Source organism: Lepus europaeus, chromosome 8 (assembly GCF_033115175.1).
Source record: "Lepus europaeus isolate LE1 chromosome 8, mLepTim1.pri, whole genome shotgun sequence".
Taxonomy (NCBI): Eukaryota; Metazoa; Chordata; class Mammalia; order Lagomorpha; family Leporidae; genus Lepus; species Lepus europaeus.
Window position 1 is genome coordinate 80,096,244 of NC_084834.1, and position 19,720 is coordinate 80,115,963.

The window sequence follows — 19,720 nt, forward strand, 5'->3', positions numbered from 1 at the left end:
TCATCCCTTGTCCTGACTGGTGAGGAACAGCTTACTATTTTATTCTTTTTAGTATATTCTTGTTCTAATTCATACCATTGGTTGAACTCTTTAATTAATGCACAATTATTCCTAGGTCTTTAAATTTAACTGCAAATTTATCCAGTTAAAAAGAAGAGTGGGAATAAGAGAGGGAGGAGAGGTACAGTTCAGCACATACTCACCTGGATTTACCCCAATAGTAGAGATAGAAACGTTGCATGGAATTCCAAATCCCATTAAGTTGGCATGTACCAATGCCATCTTACTAGTTAAAGTGATCAGTTTAAGTTCATAATTGATCATAAACAGGATTGTCAAAGGGTTCACATATAAAGACCATTGTCTACTAATAATAATTGATAGAATTAAAAAGGAGATAATTATCTAACATGGGAAGTGGGATACACAGCAGACTCAGAATGGCAAGTGCCCTAAATAGCACTCTGGCCTCAGAATCAGCCCTTAAGGCATTCAGATAAGGCTAAAAAGCCCATAAGAGTTTCTCAGGCATGTAAAGCCAAGACGCTCTGGCAAAATAATGACCTAAATGAAAGATCTCTGTGAGTGAGATCCCGGTGGAAAAAAATGAGCCATCAAAGAAGGAGGTATCTTTCTCTGAAGGGAGGAGAGAACTTCCAATTTCATTATGGTCTTGTCTAAATAAGGTTGGAGTTTTTTAACTTAAGAGGCTTCCATAGCCTTGGCATCTCATGATAAGAGCCTTGGGTGATGACTGACATCATAAATAATAGTGTCAATTGTTAAATCAACAACAGGAGTCACTGTGCACTTACTCCCTATGTAGGATCTCTGTCCTTAATGTGTTGTACTATGCAAATTAATGGCAAAATAGTATTCAAACAGTTCTTTATCCTTTGTGTGTTTTTGTGGGTCCAGACTGTTGAAATCTTTACTTAGTATATACTAAGTTTTTCGTCTGTATATAAAGATCATTGAAAATGAATCTTAATGAATTATGGCATGGGAGAGGGAGTGGAGATGGGATGGTTTGCAGGTAGGAGAGTGGTTATGGAAGGGAAATACGCTATAATCCTAAAGGTGTAGTTTCAAAATTTATATTTATTAAATAAAAGTTTAAAAAGATAAAAAAATATTAATATAAAGAGAACAGATGCCATGGATTTCACAGATAGAAATCTTCGAAGATAAAATAATTGCCTCCCTTCCTCCCTTCCTTCCTCCTTCAAACAAGCATACTTCTTTCCTTTTTCTTTAATTTTTATAATAACACTTTTTTTATTTTAAATATACAGTTTTTAAATTTTTTTTAATTTTTTTAAATTTTTTTTTTATTTTTGACAGGCAGAGTGGACAGTGAGAGAGAGAGACAGAGACAGAGAGAAAGGTCTTCCTTTTGCCATTGGTTCACCCTCCAATGGCCACCACGGCTGGCGCGCTGTGACCAGTGCACCACGCTGATCCGATGGCAGGAGCCAGGTGCTTTAATCCTTTCTCCAGAAAGTGATTTTACCATGTTTCTCAAAGATTATTTGTTGTAGTTGTGTGGATTAATTTCTGGGATCTCTAGTCTCTTCCATTAATCTTTGTGTATTTTGTGATATTACCAAGCTGTTGTGAATATAGTAGCTCTGTAATGTATATTTAAATCAGGTATTGTGATGCCTTCAGCTTCATTTTTGTTTTTTAGGAATGCCTTTGCTATTTGAAGTCTCCTGTGACTCTATATGAATTTTAAGGTCATTTTTTCAAGATCTGAAAAGAACACTTTTGGTATATTGACAGGGATCACATTGAATCTGTAAGTTGCTTTTTGTAGTAGGGATATGTTGATGATATTGCTTCTTCCAATCCCTGAACATGCAAGATTTTCTACATTTTGTTTCATCTACTATTTAATTCCTTAATGTTTTGTAATATTAATGGTAGAGAACTTTTACATCCTTGGTTAAATTTATTCCAAGGTATTTCAGTTTTTTGGTAGCTATTGTGAATGGAACTGATCTTACAAGTTTGTTCTCAGTCATGGTATTGTTTGTGTATACAAAGGGTATTGATTTATGTGTGTTAATTTTATGTCTTACAATGTTGCCACAATCTCTTTTGAGTTCCAGTAATCTCTTAGTGGTGTATTAGTGGATCATATAGTCTGCAAACAGGAATAAGTTGACTGCTTCCTTTCCAATTTGTATCCCTTTGATTTCTATTTCTTGTCTAATGTCTCTGGTTAAAACTTCCAGAACTGTATTGAAAGTAATGGTGAAAGTGGGCATCCTTGTCTGGCTCCCAATCTTAGTGGAAATGTTTCCAGCTTTTCCCATTTTTGATGTGATGCTGGTAGTGTGTTTGTCATATATTGCTTTGATTGTGTTGAGGTACCTTTGTTTTATACCCTCTTTGCTTAATGGTTTAATCATGAATGGTTTTATATTTTGTCAAATACTTTCTCTGCACCTATTGAGATAATCATATAATTATTTATAGAGTAAGTGAGAGAGAGAGAGAGACAAAGAGAAAGGTCTTCCTTCTGTTGATTTACCCCCCAAATGGCTGCCATGGCTGGAGCTATGCCGATATGAAGCCAGGAGCTAGGTGCTTCTTCCTGGTCTCCCATGCGGGTGCAGGGGCCTAAGCACTTGGGCCATCCTCCACTGCCCTCCCGGGCCACAGCAGAGAGCTGGACTGGAAGAGGAGCAACTGGGACTAGAACCCAGTGCCCATATGGGATGATAGCACCGCAGGCAGAGGATTAACCATGTGAGCCACGGCGCTGGCTCAGATAATCATATAATTTTTTTCATCAATTTGTTTAAGTGATATATTACATTTATGGATTTTCAAATGTTGAACTATCCCTGCATATTAGGGATAAATCCTACTTGATCTGGGTGAATGATCTTTCTGATGTGTTGTTGGATTCAATTAGCTAGTATTTTGTTGAGGTATTTTACATCTATGTTCATCAGTGATATCAGTCTATAATTCTCTTTCTTTGTTGTATCTTTTAACAGTTTGGAAATAAGGTCATACTGGTCTCATTAAAGGATTTTGTGAGGATTCCCTCTCTTTCAATTGTTTTGAATAGTTTGAGAAAAATTAGAAGTAATTCTTTTCTATAAGTATGGTAGAATTCATTAGTGAAGCCATCCAATTCTGGGTTTTTCTTTGTTGGGAGAAACTGTAGTATTGACTCAATCACTGTATTTAGCCATGAAATTCTTATACAAGAATTATCCATCTGTTGAACAAATATTCTTTCTGATTAGTCACAAGATTAGAAGTTAGCTTTTGTTAATTAGAATTTTAAAAGCAAAGAAAATGTATTTATTATGGTTACACCTTGTCTCTGTTATCACCCTAATCATGGAAATAATATTCTTTTAAATTTATACTAAATGTATGTGATATAATTTACTTTGACAACCATTGGATTGAGAGCTGACTACATCTGCTCTGTTTATCACTACTCTAACAATAAAAAATATTCTAAGTAATTTGATATAAATATCTATTATTTGGGCAACACTATATAAGATATAATAGACCCCTATTAATTTAAGATGTCAGGTTTGATATATTTATACATATTAATCCATTCAATCCTCACAACAATGCTATAAGATATATATCTTATTTACCATCCTCATTTTCAAAATTTGAGCAGCAAAGAACACACAGAAAACAAGTTGCAGATGTAGGGTACAAGTCTATGCTTTTGGCCACTCACTTATATTAGCTCTCAAAACAAGGACTGTTTACATGATTTACCTTGATTAATACCAGAAAATCTATGTAAGGCTCTGACTTCATCTGGACAATGAGGAAACCAGGGATTGGATATTTGTCCCAATGATGAGTACACACCAGTTAGGATACTCTTGTCCCATGCTGGGGTATCTGGATTTGGTTCTTCGCTCTAGCTCCCAATTCTAGCTTCTTTCTAATGCAGACCCTGGAAGGTAAAAGTGATGGCTTATGCCAATAACAACAGAGACCTGTACTGAGTTCTCAGTTTCTTCCATTTAGTCTAGTCCTGGCCATCTGGCACATTTCATGAGTGAGCCAATTGAAGTTGATGGGTACTGTCTCTGTCTTTCAAATAGGTAATTTAAAAAAAAAGATCAATAATTCATAAAACAGAAAGAAAAAAAGAAAAATGAGGAAACCAAGGTGAATAAAAGAGAGTATGACCTTCTGAAGGTCATAGACATCAAAAATGCCTGAGATCTATTAATTATCCTACAAGAAGCTGACTTTAAACCTGTAACTCTCAGCCTATCATATACAGATAGGTTTTGAAGAAGCTATAAACGTAGGAATACAATATTCCTGTCTTATATTTAGAAACTACTTATCTCAGTTCAACAAATTCAACTGCTTCATATATCCAGCTATATTATGTACTTGGGGAGGGGAGTGTGATGAAAAGGAAAGAAATGTTAGAGATATATTATTGCTGTTACCTGTCACAAAAATTGCACTCATATAAATGTTGGTTAATGAAATCTTCCTTAGTTTTTTCTCAATTATATTTGAAATCTAGTTGTCATTCATAAAAGTAGTCAAAACTCATCTCTTTATTTATTTATCTATTTATTTTTTTGACAGGCAGAGTGCATAGTGAGAGAGAGAGAGAGACAGAGAGAAAGGTCTTCCTTTTTGCCGTTGGTTCACCCTCCAATGGCCGCTGCGGCTGGCGCATTGCGCTGATCCGAAGCCAAGAGCCAGGTGCTTCTCCTGGTCTGTCATGCGGGTGCAGGGCCCAAGGACTTGGGCCATCCTCCACTGCCTTCCTGGGCCATAGCAGAGAGCTGGCCTGGAAGAGGGGCAACCGGGATAGAATCCGGCGCCCCAATTGGGACTAGCACCCCATGTGCCGGCGCCGCAAGGCGGAGGATTAGCCTGTTGAGCCATGGCGCTGGCCTTTTTTTTTCAATTTTTAAAATCATTTCAAATCATTGTCTTTCTCAATGTTTTCATCATTATGTTGAATAGTGAAGATAAATGGACTTTCTGGTTTTATTACATGTTCATGGTACCAAAATAATTTTAGGTAGATAATAATTCAATTATATATTTTTAAAAGCATAAATGCAGAGGAAAGCATATTTGAAAAGTCAGCATCTGCCTTCATAGGATGGAAAAGTTATTTTGAGAATAAAAATTACTTGAAATTAATATATGTAAAATTCATGATTCTTTTTAAATATAGTTTTAGTTTTTTTTCTTTGTATGCTTATTTTATAGTTCTTTGATAATTCATAAAATTAACTAACCCATAAAAATTGCATGCATTTATGGGGTACTAGGTGATCTTTGATAAATGCAATTTTAGAACTTATGAAAGATTTTGGTCTCAATTATGTGTGATTTTTGGCAAATTTTTTATACACACTATAGTCAAGCTCATGACTTGCAACTTTTTTGTTCAAGTACATATATATATGTATATATGTGTGTGTGTGTGTGTCTATCTATCTATCTATCTATATATATTAATTCCCAGAACCCAAACATGTAAGGCATTAATCAATGGCAGTAAGTTGATGAGTTAATGGCTTACATTGATGAATTCATTATTGATTTATGCATAATAGTATTTCAAATCTTATGAATATTATATTTTATTCTTTTCCTTGAATCTCCACAGCTCAGTCCATTTTTAAGACATTCTGTTCTGAAGAAAACTTTTAATGTCACTCTACCAAATGCTTCCCAGATTAAGAAGAAAAATACCCTGACTGTAGAACAAAAATCCAAACAAAAAAATCTGGGGAGATAAAATGGAATCTTCCTAGTGGTGAGTAAGCCTGTCTTCATGGAATCATATGGTTGCTATATTTTACAATGTATAAATTGCATATACAATACCTTGGTCTAGTATTTTTTTCCTTTGTTCAAAAACCTGTACAAGAGATGTTCAGACATCTGTTGAAAAATGTGATGAAAAATTGTTTTTTGGCACACAACATTTTTAAATCCATGCCTAAATTTTTCTTATTTTTTTTATTTTTTTGACAGGCAGAGTTAGAGAGTGAGAGAGAGAGAGACAGAGAGAGAGAGAGAGACAGAGAGAAAGATCTTCCTTCCGTTGGTTCACTCCCCTAATAGCCACCACGGCCGGCACTGTGCCGATCTGAAGCCGGGAGCTGAGTGCTTCTTCCTGGTCTCCCATGCGGGTAAAGGGACCCAAGCACTTGGGCCATCCTCCACTGCCCTCGTGGGCCGCAGCTGAGAGCTGGACTGGAAGAGGAGCAACCGGGACCATACCTGGTGCTCCAACTGGGACTAGAACCTGGGGTGCCAGTGCCACAGGCAGAGGATTAATCAAGTGAGCCAAGTGCTGGCCTAAATTTTTCATTATAAGCATTTTTCTTGAACTTTTTTAAGACTTCTCATAGGAATGGATTTAAACACTTTTTTGCACCAAAATAAGTGTATCTTTTATGTCCAATTTCACAGATATTTTGAAGTACCTTCCTCTTTGCATCCCTTTTCAAAAGAAAGGTTATGTTTATGGCCCCAAGCAGGTCATTAAAAGAATATAGTAAGGATAATTTACATGTAATAATAAATATATTCTAATCTGGTTATGAAAAGCCCTTACATTATATTTTCATTTTATAAAGTTTGTTTTTCAGTTCATTTTGCTACTGAGATAGAAAAGTTTCCTTAATAAAATGTCAATGACAACACTTCAGCTAACTATCATTTTTACACAAAGAAATAAAAATTAATATTATGCTGGGATTAGATCTTATCACAATATTTTTTGTCCATTTGTATAATAAATAAGCATGGACCAATAATAGATATTCTCATACAAAGAGTTAATGGGTATTAAATTACTGGTTAAACACCCAGTGTGTAATAATGACTACAATAGCAGTTTGCATTTTGTTTGGAAGCTGAGACTGGACTTGAACAGTAGATGTTATTATATTCCAGATAATAATTTCTTTTGATTTTGGTATCCATATCCTTAAATGGCATTGTATTTCAGCAACCTGATTATTAATAATATTATTATTTTGTTATATAATTATATTAATCATGTTATCAGTAATCCAAATATTAAATATGTAATTATTAAAATGATAAAATATAAAGTTGCAGGGTTCAGAGTATGTTTACCATATTCCAGTGCCTTCCCAGGAACATAAGCAGGAAGCAGAGCAGCTGGTAATCCAGCATTCCAACATGACCTTACAAGAATCAGATTAACCCATGGCATCACATTACCAAGCTCCAAATTTATGTTTCGTGGATACCATCAGAGCTTATTCTTGCCACAGTCTAGTACCACTGCTGTATACTGGTACCTACTAGCCACTTGTAAATTATCAAACAATTGAAAAGAGTGTATTTATAATTTAGATGTGCTCTAAGACTAAAATGCATATCAGAGTTTGAAGGATTAGTTTTATGAGATGTATAAAATATATCAAAAATTTTAATGTATTGCATATTGAAATATTTCAGGTATACATGTTTAAGTAACATATACTATTATCCTTATATATTTCTTTTTATTTTCATTATAAAATTCAAGTTATTTTTTTAGCTCAAATTATATTTCTATAGGACCGTGCAATTCTAGAGCATCTTTGTTTTGTAATAGTGAATTGACACAAAACTATGTAGAAAAACAATAATAGAATAATATTTTCATTTTACTTCCAATTCACACACTATACTTTTGCTTCTATTATATATTGAGTTTTGATGGAGAAATGGCCCATTATCATTTTATGTATAATCCTAATTAGTTTTTTAACATATAGTACATCCTTTATAATGCAAACCTATAAAGACCATTTTATTTTGCTTAAAATCGCCACTTCATACTGATTTTCATTTCTATACCTATTAACTCCATAAGAGAGTATTATTAACATTGCTTAAATTATATTTATTTTCACTTATTCACACAAATATCTGTTCCTTTGGATTCATTCCTTCTTTCTTTTCTGTGCTTCTTTTTGGGATCATCATTCCTCTATTGAACTTTATTGCATTTTCTTTTTTGAAGGAGATGTTTTGTGGATAAGGAATTTAAGGTTGGCACCAATGAGGACTCTTCAAAATGTTTGTGGAAAATTGAATGAAAAGATGTTCGTTTTGATGCAAAAAAGTGAAACCAATGTAAATTTGTTTCCATAATTTACATCTTCCATGAACTTTTTTTTAATTAATTAATTTATTTTTTGACAGGCAGAGTGGACAGTGAGAGAGAGAGACAGAGAGAAAGGTCTTCCTTTTCTGTTGGTTCACCCTCCAATGGCCACCGCGGCTGGCGCGCTGCGGCCAGCGCACCACACTGATCCGAAGGCAGGAGCCAGGTGCTTCTCCTGGTCTCCCATGGGGTGGAGGCCCAAGCACTTGGGCCATCCTCCACTGCATTCCCTGGCCACAGCAGAGAGCTGGCCTGGAAGAGGGGCAACCGGGACAGAACCTGGTGTGCCGGCGCCACAAGGCAGAGGATTAGCCTATTAATCCGGCGCTGGCTCTTCCATGAACTTTTTAAAAGTTCCTTGTATGCATGAATTTCAAAAAATTTTTCACCAAATAAAGTCATCTTTATTTGTATTTTCCACAAATGTTCTGAAGTACCCTCTTATTTTGTTACAGCATTTTTAAAAGATGTCATCACATTGTCTTTTGTCCATGGTTTCTGATAAAATATTTTTTCTTTAAAAATAATGCATTTTTTATTTACCTAAATGCTTTAGCAGTTGTTCTTTTTCAAAGTCCATTTTATTCTAATGCTTCCTGCCTCAGTGTTTCTTAGTGCATGCTAACATTCAAGATTGTGTGGGTTGATGTCTTTTTATTGGTTGTGGAAATTTTTATTGTCTTTTCATATAATGTTTTTATAGCATTCTCTCTTGCCTTTTATTTTACAATTATAATTAAAATATTAGATATTTTACTGTTTCATATGTCTCATGTTTTGGCATGTTATCAAACTTTTTCTCTACATATCAATCTGTTTATTTTCTAATAATTTCTATTTCACTAGGAATCTCTTCAGTTTTGTAATCTATAAAAGTATACATTTATTACATTCTTAATTTAAAGGATCATATTTTAAATTTTATAATTTCCTTGTGATTATTATTTATAAATTCTGGTTATATGGTTGAATTATGAATTTTGTCAACAGTTTTATCAAATTTTAACTCATTATTTTAAAGTCCATAATAGATAGATAAGCCCAACTTTGTTTTACCTTCAGGTCTGCATATCTTGTCTGTTTAACATCTTAGGTCTCTGTTTTGATTCTACTTTCTGACATGCCTCATAAATGTGATCAAATATGGGACATTGCTTCTAAAATATTTTAAAGATAATTTGATGTATTGTTATATAGTATCTTCCTCAGACAGCATACCCTTTCACTTTCAACTACCTCAAAAATGGAGCAGATCCTCTTTTCCAATATAGTATTGAGTTTGTGCAGAACTGGGTTTTGATTTTTCTAAGAGTTGACATATTCCTATATTCCTAGATCGTGACTTTTCTGTGATCCTAACAGAAAGTTGGTGATGTTCATGAGAGTTCCTCCTTTGTTCTTCCCTTCTGAGAAACTTCCATGTCCTCTTTGCAGTTGCCCAACAATTTAGCTGACACTTTAAAAATATTTATTTTATTTACTGACATAAAAGGTGGAGAAACAGAGGGAGAGACAGAAGAGAGACATAGTAATCTTCTGTGCTTTGGTTCACTCTCAAATGCCTGTAATTTTCAGGTCTTGGGCAGGCCAAAGCCAAGAGCCCAGAACTTAATGCAGGTCTCCCACATGGATGGCAAGGACCCAGGTATTTGAACTGGCACAGCAGCCTCCCAATGTGAACATCAGGAGGAAGCTGGAATTTAGTTGCAGAACCAGTACTCCAGTCCTGACGCTGGTAGCAGATGCGGTGGTCCAAGTGGTGGCTTAATTGCTACTCCAAAACCTATGCTACACCAGTCCCTAGCTGCCAATCTCGACTTTACTTAGTCTCCTGGCCCCATACCAGGTAAAATTTAGCAAATGTCTTTGCGGAGAAAAATGACAAAATGTTAGACTTCCCTCAGTGTCTCCATTCCATTCACTTTGTAATTTAGTCTCACCAAGCCTGCTTTTTTTAACTGGAACTACAGTGTTGTCTCTGTAGACTCGAAGAATGCCAGAATCTCAGCTAGGATTCCTATCCAATTTTGGCTGTTTTCTTAGCCTTTCAGCCTTGTGATATTTAGGAACTGAAAGATTCCTCTAGGGCAATGTATGACTCAGCACCAGTGCTGTTCCCTTACCATTTTCTCACCAGGTTCCTAGCCCTTCCAGAGGTGGTTGTGAGGGTAGACTGTATTCACTTACATAGACTTAGAAATCAATTTTCTAGATTTTTTCAGTAACAAGATAACTATTCCCTGAGTTACCTGAAATTCCTTTTTTACCATGGTTTGTGAAACTTTCCCTTTTATTTTCAACCAATTCCAAAAATGCTATATTCTCAATGAACATTTACAACTAAATGAATTATTTTCAGACATGAAACTATATACTCATCATCCTATTACAAGTGCATATTAATTTTAAGGAAATATGTCTATTAACTTTAATTGCAGATTTATTTGAGGAGTATTATTTTCACATTGTAATCTAAAATAGTGTTAAGGTTATATGTTTAGTCACTTAATAATTTTGACTTGGTGTCACATAAAAAGTTATGCTTCTTGAGTGCTTTAGTGATTCCAAACCCTCTGTGAAATAAAACTTCCAAAGGAAAAGCCCCCTAAACTGTTTAACTTGGAAATTTTGGACAGGCAAGACTCATTCCATCCTTCTTTTTCTATACATTCCTGTCATTACCCCTGGAGACCCTCAAAAAACTACTATTTGCATTCAAAATTATTAGGTATTTACGTGAATACAGTGTCATTCAGAGACTCTTCTTTAATTAACTATCATGAAAAGCAGTTTTATTCCACTAAAAGAGAAACGTTAGTGCTTGGCTGGGCTATTTTTACCAACTCTAGAGGAAATTGATGGTGATAACATGTTCCCATGGCTGCTATTAGCCTCATTCATGTTTGCATGAAGAAAGAACTGGCTAGATAAAGCAATAGTGTTGTATATTTGATGTAGAAAAATAGTGACAATCTGAAATGGGAATACATGTCAAACAACTATAGTGATATCACTAGAACACATTATCTGGATTTTACAGGTTTACCATGGGAGAAGCTGTTTATTTAAATTGTCCTAGTTATAATGGAAGTCAACATGAAATATGTTTGCATATATAGTCATATATATGTAAAATTTTGTGAAAAAATTATGTTTTTCTAAAGATAGAATCTAACGGAGTTTCTTATGTGCTGTAAATATACTTTATAGCTAATTTTATTATTTATTTATGCTTTGTTCCTAAAATATTCATCAATAAAGACATCAAAGAATTAAATTATGTTTAGACAGTTTTAACAGCTGATTTGTTTGCTGTTTCTCCCTTGCTGTTACTTGATATATCATCTTTTTCAATTCACTATTATTATAACACCTAAACAGGTTTAATACTTGTATATACTTCAATATATAAAAGGTATTCCAACAGTTTGTGGAAATGAAATTAAAGCATGAAAATGAAAATATAATCAACATAAGCTCAGTCAAATATAATACATTTTAGTGAGCCAAGATACCACGTACTTAGCCCATCCCTAAATATCTAAGTGCCTCAAGAATGTAAACATAGCAATGCAGTCTTTTTTACTTCACCAACTAAAGAAAAAAGGGTACCCTTCAATGACTTTCTGAGATCAGGGAAGAAGAAGACGTCAGAAGGAGCCCAGACAGAACTATGGGTTATATCTCATAATTTACCATGGAAACCCACAACATTGCTCATTTGATGAAAGGAATAAGCAGGTGCTTTGTCATGGTGGAGTACTCTCTGTTTAAGATTTATTGGACCTTTTTCTTCTTAGGCTTAGCCTAACTTTCTCAAATCACTCTCTTGATAAGTATATGTTATCATTGTTTTACCCTCTGGAAAAATCAATAAGCAAAATGTCTTGAGCATCCCAAAGGCTTGCATTTGACTTTTGCTCTTGACCAATCTGATTTTCTTCTGACTGGACCACTTCTGTCCCTTGATAGGCATTGCTTTGATTGTGCTTTATCTTCAGGATCATAATGGTAAAACTATGTTTCATATCCTTTTGCAATTCTTTATAGAAACACTTTAGGATCTCTATTCCATTTATTTTAAATTTCCATCAAAATCTCTGCTGTAGTCTGCAGCTGATCTGGGCACAACAGTTTTAGCACCTATTGAGTAGAAAACTTGCTCCACAAAGTTTTCAGTCAGTATTACACAAGTTGAACCAAGATGGCTATAGTATTTGTTATTGTTTCTGCTATGAGTTGTTGGTCCACTCCAATTAGGACATGAACCAGATTAATTTTCCTCACAAATTGATGTGAATGGTCTGCTGTTTCTGGCTTCATCTCCAATGTATCTTTTTACTTCTTAAAATGAGTTATCCTTTTGTAAACTGGTGGCTTCTGTGGGACATTGTCACAATAAACTTTTAGTGAAGCATCAATGATTTCACCATTCTGCTACCTAGGACTTACTATACACTTGATATTTGTTCTTGCTTTAATTTTTAGCAGAATTTGTATTGTTTTTATAGGGACTCTTTTAAAATGAAATGTCATATCTTTCTTGTTTCTCAAACTAGATCTTGTACAGATATCTTTGATCTTCTGTATATAAAGAGAATTGAAAATGAATCTTGATGTGAATGGAAAGGGAGAGGGAGTGGGAAAGGAGAGGGTTGCGGGTGGGAGGGAAGTTATGGGGACGGGAAGCCATTGTAATCCATAAGCTGTACTTTGGAAATTTATATTCATTAAATAAAAGTTAAAAAAAGTTAGTATAAGTTTATTGTGGTGAAAAAAAACAAAACCTTTGCATTGTTTTTTCATAATATGCATATTCAATGAATATTTTGAAAACTCTTTGTACAATTGAACTTGCAAGAGTCTCCAGTAATCACTATGACAATCGTAAAGCCAGAATTTTGATGTAAGATGAACTACTTAATAACACTTAATTTTGTTAGAAAAAAAAAGGACATTTAATGGATTTTTTCTCTTTCTCACTTGAGGTAATATATCTAGAGAAACACACTGAAGGGATATTTTGTCTTAAGTGGGGAAGTATAATAGAGAAACCATTTACTGAAACAGCCTTTCTTTCCCCACAGATATGTTCCAAATGTAATAACTATTAACATAAAGGTAAGCTGACAATTCTTTCACAAAGAAGTCCTTCCATTTTGATGATGCCTTCCATCAGCTGCTCAAAGGAACACAATTGTTCTGCTAACCTCTAGAGACAGGAAAATGTGCTTATAACACATTAAATTCTATTCCTCAAACGTTTTCTTGTAACAGGAGCAGTATATGTGTTATACTCTTTCCTAACATACTACTGATGTTGCCATAAAAAATATAATACTGAATAAAATCATCTGAAGATGTCGTTGTTTTTTTAGAGTTTTGTTCTCTAATCAGAGAACACAATTACTTCCCATATACTAGCACACTAAAAAAAGCTAAATGATATTATTCTATGTATGTGTTATGCATTTGACTTATTTTCTCAATCTCCATTTCTCTGAAATGCTAAATGTGGAGAACAAAAATCAAAAAAAAATTCAGTATGTTTTATTGCATTAATTTTTTCATGTTCATTAATGTAAAGAGAACAGATTTCATTTGTTTCATAGGCACAGTTCTAAGATGACAAACACACTTTTCTCCCTCCTTCTCTCTTTCTCAATCCCCCTTTCCTTTTTTCATGTTTTTCTTTAATTTTAGCGAAAGCATAATTTACTGCACTCTCTTATCACAAGCTTAATGCACCACTAACCATAATATTCAACAAGTAAAAAGTGAAAGGACCACAGTTCCACAGAAGTATAGACAAGAGCTAAAAACAATAATCAAATCGCAAGATATCCATTTCATCCCTATATATTTTTATATTGTATATATTAGGTAAAACATGATATTTGCGTTGTTGGGAATGGTTTATTTCACTGAACATAATGGTTTCCAGTTGCATACATTTTGTTGCAAAAGATGGGATTTCATACTTTTTATGATTGAGTGGTATTCTATTGGGTGTATATATCACATTTACTAGTTTTTTAATTTTATTCAAGAAAATGCAAACTTCATAAATTTCATATACACAGATTTAGGAACAGAGTGATTCTTCTCACCCTACTGCTCCTCTCACCCACAATCCAACTCTTCTTCCTCCTCCTTCTACTATCCCCATTCTTATTTTTTACAAAGTTATATTTTCAGTAATATTTTTACAAAGTTATATTTGATACTCATAAGATTAATGATATAGTAACTAAATAATTCAACAAATAGTGTAAAGAAAAAAACACACACACATTGTTCCTAAACAGTCAAAACAAGAGCTTTTCAAAATCATTACATCTCAAGGTGTCAGTTTCACTCCCATATGTTACCTTTTAGGTACTCTATTAGTTACCACAGATAAGAGAGAACATAATTTGTCTTTTGGGGACTGACTTATTTCACTAAGTACAATGCTTTCCAGTTTCATCCATTTTGATGTGAAGGACAAGATTTCATTATTGTTTTTACCACTGAGTAGTATTCCGTGGTGTATAAATACCATAATTTATCCAATCTTCAGTTGATGGACATCTGGGTTGATTCCATATCTTAGCTGTTGTTAATTGAACTGTAATAAATATGAAAGTACAGAATGCTCTTTCAAATGCTGATTTCTCTTCATTTGGATAAATTCCCAGGAGTGGGTTGATTGGGTTTATGGTAGGTCTATATTGCGATTTAATAGGTATCGCCATACTGTCTTCCACAGAGGCTGTACCAGTTTATGTTCCAACCAGCAGTGGAATAGGGTACCCTTTTCCCCACATCCTCATCAGGATTTGTTGTTTGTTGATTTCTGTATGAAAGCCATTCTAATCGGGATGAAGGGAAATCTCATTGTGATTTTGATTTGCAGTTCCTGATGGCTGGTGATCCTGAACATTTTTTCATGTGTATGTTGTCCATTTGAATTCTTTCTTTTGAAAAATGCCTGTTCAAGTCCTTTGACAATTACTTAACTGGGTTGTTTGTTTTGTTTTTGTTGAGTTTATTGAGCTCTTTATGGATTCTGGATATTAAATCTTTAACAGTTGTGTAGTTGCAAATATTTTCTCCTTTCGCTTTTCTGAGTTTCTTTTCCAGTGCAGAAGTTTCTCAGCTTTAATTAATCCCATTTGTCAATTTTGGCTTTGATTGCCTGTGCTTCTGAGGTCTTTTCCAAGAAGTCATTGCTTATGGCAATGTTTTGAAGGGTTTCACCAATGTTCTCTAGTAACTTGATGGTATTGGGTGATAGATTTAGATCTTTCATCCATTTTGAGTAGATTTAGTGTAAGGTATAAGGTAGGGATCTTGTTTCATACTTCTGCACACAGAGACCCAGTTCTCCCAGCACCATTTGTTGAATACACTGTCCTTGTTCCAAGGATTGATTTTAGCACCTTTATCAAAGATAAGTTGGTTGTAGATGTGTGGATTGATTTCTAGAAATTCTATTCTGTTCCATTGGTCTACACATCTACTTTTTCTTTCCAGTACCATGCTGTTTTGATTATAATTGCCCTGTAGTATGTCTTGAAATCTGGTATTGTGATGCCCTTGGCTTTGTTTTTGTTGTTTAAGATTTCTTTAGCTATTCTGTTTCTTGTGTTTCTATATGAATTTTACCATTGTTTTTTCTAGATTTCAGAAGAATGTCCTTGGTACTTTGATTGGGATCACATTGTATCTGTAAATTGCTTTTAGTAGTATGTATGGTTTGATATTGATTCTTCCATTCCTAAACATGGGAGATATTTTCCATTTTTTATTTCTTCTGTTTCTTTCTGTACTGTTTTATAATTTTCATCATATAGATCTTTGACAAACTTGATTAAATCTATTTCAAGGTTTTACATTTTGGTAGTTTTTGTGAATGGGATAAAGTTTAGAAATTCTTTCTCAGCCATAGCTTTGTATATGTGTAAAAAGCCTATTGATTTTTATCTGCTAATTTTATATATTTCCACTTTAGAAAACACTTTGAGTTCCAGTGGTCTCTTAGTGTAGCCTATTATATCCCATATATATATTATATAATATATTATAATAATATAATATATATTTATATACCTATTATGTATTGTATTATATTAATAATTATATTTGTGATAATATAATATATAAATATAACAATTAACACTAATTTATATTGGTATTATATAAAACATATTATATATTAAATATATATTCATATATTAAATCATCCGTCTGCAAATAGGGATAGTTTGACTTCTTTCTTCCCTATTTGTAATCATTGGATATCTCTTTCTTAACTAATGGCTCTGGCTAAAATTTCTAGGACTATATTGAATAGTAATGTTTGAGAGTGGCATTCTTTCTGGTTCTTTGGGAATGCTTCCAATTTTTCTTAATTCAGTAAGATACTAGCTGTGGGTATATCATAAATTGACGTGATTGTGTTGAGGAATGTTCTTTCTGTACCCAATTTGCTTAATATTTTTATCATGAAAGAATGATGTATTTTATAAATGGTTTCTCTGTATCAATTGGGATAATCATGATTTTTGTTCCTCAGTTTGTTAAATTGATGTATCACATTTATTGATTTGCAAATGTTGAATCATCCCTGCATATCAGGGATAAATCCCATTTGGTCTGGGTGAATGATCTTCCTGATGTGTTGTTGATTTCGATTAGCTTGTATTTTATTGAGGACATTTGCATTTGTGTTCATCAGAGATATTGATCATTTTCTTTCTCTGTTGATCTTTTTTCTGGTTTAGTAATTAAGATGATGCAGTTAAAATTTAAACACCTAAGAATAATTGTGTGTTAATTACAGAGTTCAACCACTAGTACTAGAACAACACCAACAACAACACCAACAACAAATACTAAAAAGGATAAAGTATTACATTGTACATCTAGAGTCAGGACAAGAGCTGATCAGGTCATTGTTTCTTATAGTGTCCATTTCACTTCAACAGGTTTCCCCTTTGGTGCTCAGTTGTCGCCGATCAGGGAAAACAAATGATATTTGTCTCTTTGGGACTGGCTTAATTCACTCAGCATGATGTTTTCCAGATTCCTCCATCTTGTTGCAAATGACCGGGTTTCGTTGTTTCTTACTGCTGTATAGTATTATATGGAGTACATGTCCCATAATTTCTTTATCCAGTCTACTGTTGATAGGCATTTGGGTTGGTTCCAGGTCTTAGCTATTTTGAATTGAGCTGCAATAAACATTAATGTGCAGATGGCTTTTTTATTTGCCAAATTAATTTCCTTTGGGTAAATTCCAAGGAGTGGGATGGCTGGGTTGTATGGTAGGGTTATGTTCAGGTTTCTGAGGAATCTCCAGACTGACTTCCATAGTGGCTTAACCAGTTTGCATTCCCACCAACAGTGGGTTAGTGTCCCTTTCTCCCCACATCCTCTCCAGCATCTATTGTTGGTAGATTTCTGAATGTGAGCCATTCTCACAGGGGTGAGGTGAAACCTCATTGTGGTTTTGATTTGCATTTCTCTGATTGCTAGTGATCTTGAACATTTTTTCATGTGTCTGTTGGCCATTTGGATTTCCTCTTTCGAAAAATGTCTATTGAGGTCCTTGGCCCATCTCTTAAGTGGGTTGTTTGTTCTGTTGTTGTGGAGTTTCTTGATTTCTTTGTAGATTCTGGTTATCAATCCTTTATCTGTAGTATAGTTTGCAAATATTTTTTCCCATTCTGTCGGTTGCCTCTTCACTTTCCTGACTGTTTCTTTTGAAGTACAGAAACTTCTCAATTTGATGCAATCCCAAATGTTAATTTTGGTTTTGACTGCCTGTGCTTCTGGGATATTTTCCAGGAAGTCTTTGCCTGTGCCTATATCTTGCAGGGTTTCTCCAATGCTCTCTAATAATTTGATGGTTTCGGGTCGTAGATTTAAGTCTTTAATCCATGTTGAGTGAATTTTTGTGTAAGGTGAAAGGTATGGGTCTTGCTTCAAGCTTCTGCACATGGAAATCCAATTTTCCCAGCACCATTTATTGAATAGGCTGTCCTTATTCCAGGGATTAGTTTTGGATCTTTGATCAAATATAAGTTGGTTGTAGATGTTTGGATTGATTTCCGGTGTTTCTATTCTGTTCCATTGGTCTATCCTTCTGTTTCTGTACCAATACCATGCTGTTTTGATAACAACTGCCCTGTAGTATGTCCTGAAATCTGGTATTGTGATGCCTCTGGCTTTGTTTTTGTTGTACAAGATTGCTTTGGCTATTCGAGGTCTTCTGTGTCTCCATATGAATTTCAGCATCATTTTTTTTCAGATCTGAGAAGAAGGTGTTCGGTGTCTTGATTGAGAGATGTACAATTTGGGACATGCACAATCAGACTTGCCCCAAATGATGGAGAGTTAGAAATGTGCCAGGGGATTCCAATACAATCCCATCAAGGTGGCATGTACCAATGCCATCTCACTAGTCCAAGTGATCAATTTCAGTTCACATTCGATGGCTCTGATAGGTCTAAGAGTCAAAGGGATCACACAAACAAGTGTCTGCTAATACTAACTGATAGAATCAAAAATGGAGAGAAGGATCCAACATGGGAAGTGGGATACACAGCAGACTCATAGAATGGCAGACGTCCTAAACAACACTCTGGCCTCAGAATCAGCCCTTAAGGCATTCGGATCTGGCTGAAGAGCCCATGAGAGTATTGTAGGCATGGAAAGCCAAGATACCATGGAAAAGAAAAAAAAAAAAAAAGAAGAAGACCTAAATGAAAGATCTCTGTTAGTGAGATCCCAGTGGAAAGAACGGGGCCATCAAAGAAGGAGGTACCTTTCTCTGAAGGGAGGAAAGAACCTCCACTTTGACTATGACCCTATCGAAATAAAATCAAAGTCAGCGAACTCTAAAGGCTTCCATAGCCCTGGCAACTCATGACTAGAGCCTAGGGAGATTACTGACACCATGAACAGGAGTGTCAGATTGTTAAGTCAGCAACAGAAGTCACTGTGTACTTACGTCCCATGTGGGATCTGTCCTTAATGTGTTGTCTAATGTGCAGTGATGCTATAACTAGTACTGAAACAGTATTTTTACACTTTGTGGTTCTGCGTGGGTACAAACTGATGAGGTCTTTACTAATTATATGCTGAATTGATCTTCTGTATATAAAGATAATTGGAAATGAAAAAAAAAACCTGGTGTTAAATTGGAAATGGCATAGAAAATTAATTTTTTTAAAAAATATTATGTAGGATCTCTGTCTTTAATGTGCTGTACACTGTTATTTAATGCTATAACTAGTACTCCAACAGTATTTTTTTTCACTTTGTGTTGCTATATGGGGGCAAACTGTTGAAATCGTTACCTAATATATACTAAACTGATCTTCTGTATATAAAGAGAATTGAAAATGAATCATGATGTGATTGGAAGGGGAGAGGGAGCGGGAAAGGGGAGGGTTGTGGGTGGGAGGGAAGTTTTGGGAGGGGGAAGCCATTGTAACCCATAAGCTGTACTTTAGAAATTTATATTCATTAAATAAAAGTTTAATAAAAAAAGAT

At 34.5% G+C, this 19,720-nt stretch overlaps 1 protein-coding gene across 1 annotated transcript in view; it reads left to right on the plus strand.

Moving 5' to 3' along the window:
• Nucleotides 1-5,782, plus strand: part of STPG2 (sperm tail PG-rich repeat containing 2) — a 574,923-nt gene extending 569,141 nt beyond the window's left edge. Inside the window, exon 14 of the mRNA XM_062198909.1 lies at nt 5,651-5,782. Coding sequence (XP_062054893.1) covers nt 5,651-5,782 — 132 coding nt within the window. The remainder of the gene's footprint in view (nt 1-5,650) is intronic.
• Nucleotides 5,783-19,720: the final 13,938 nt, after the last annotated feature.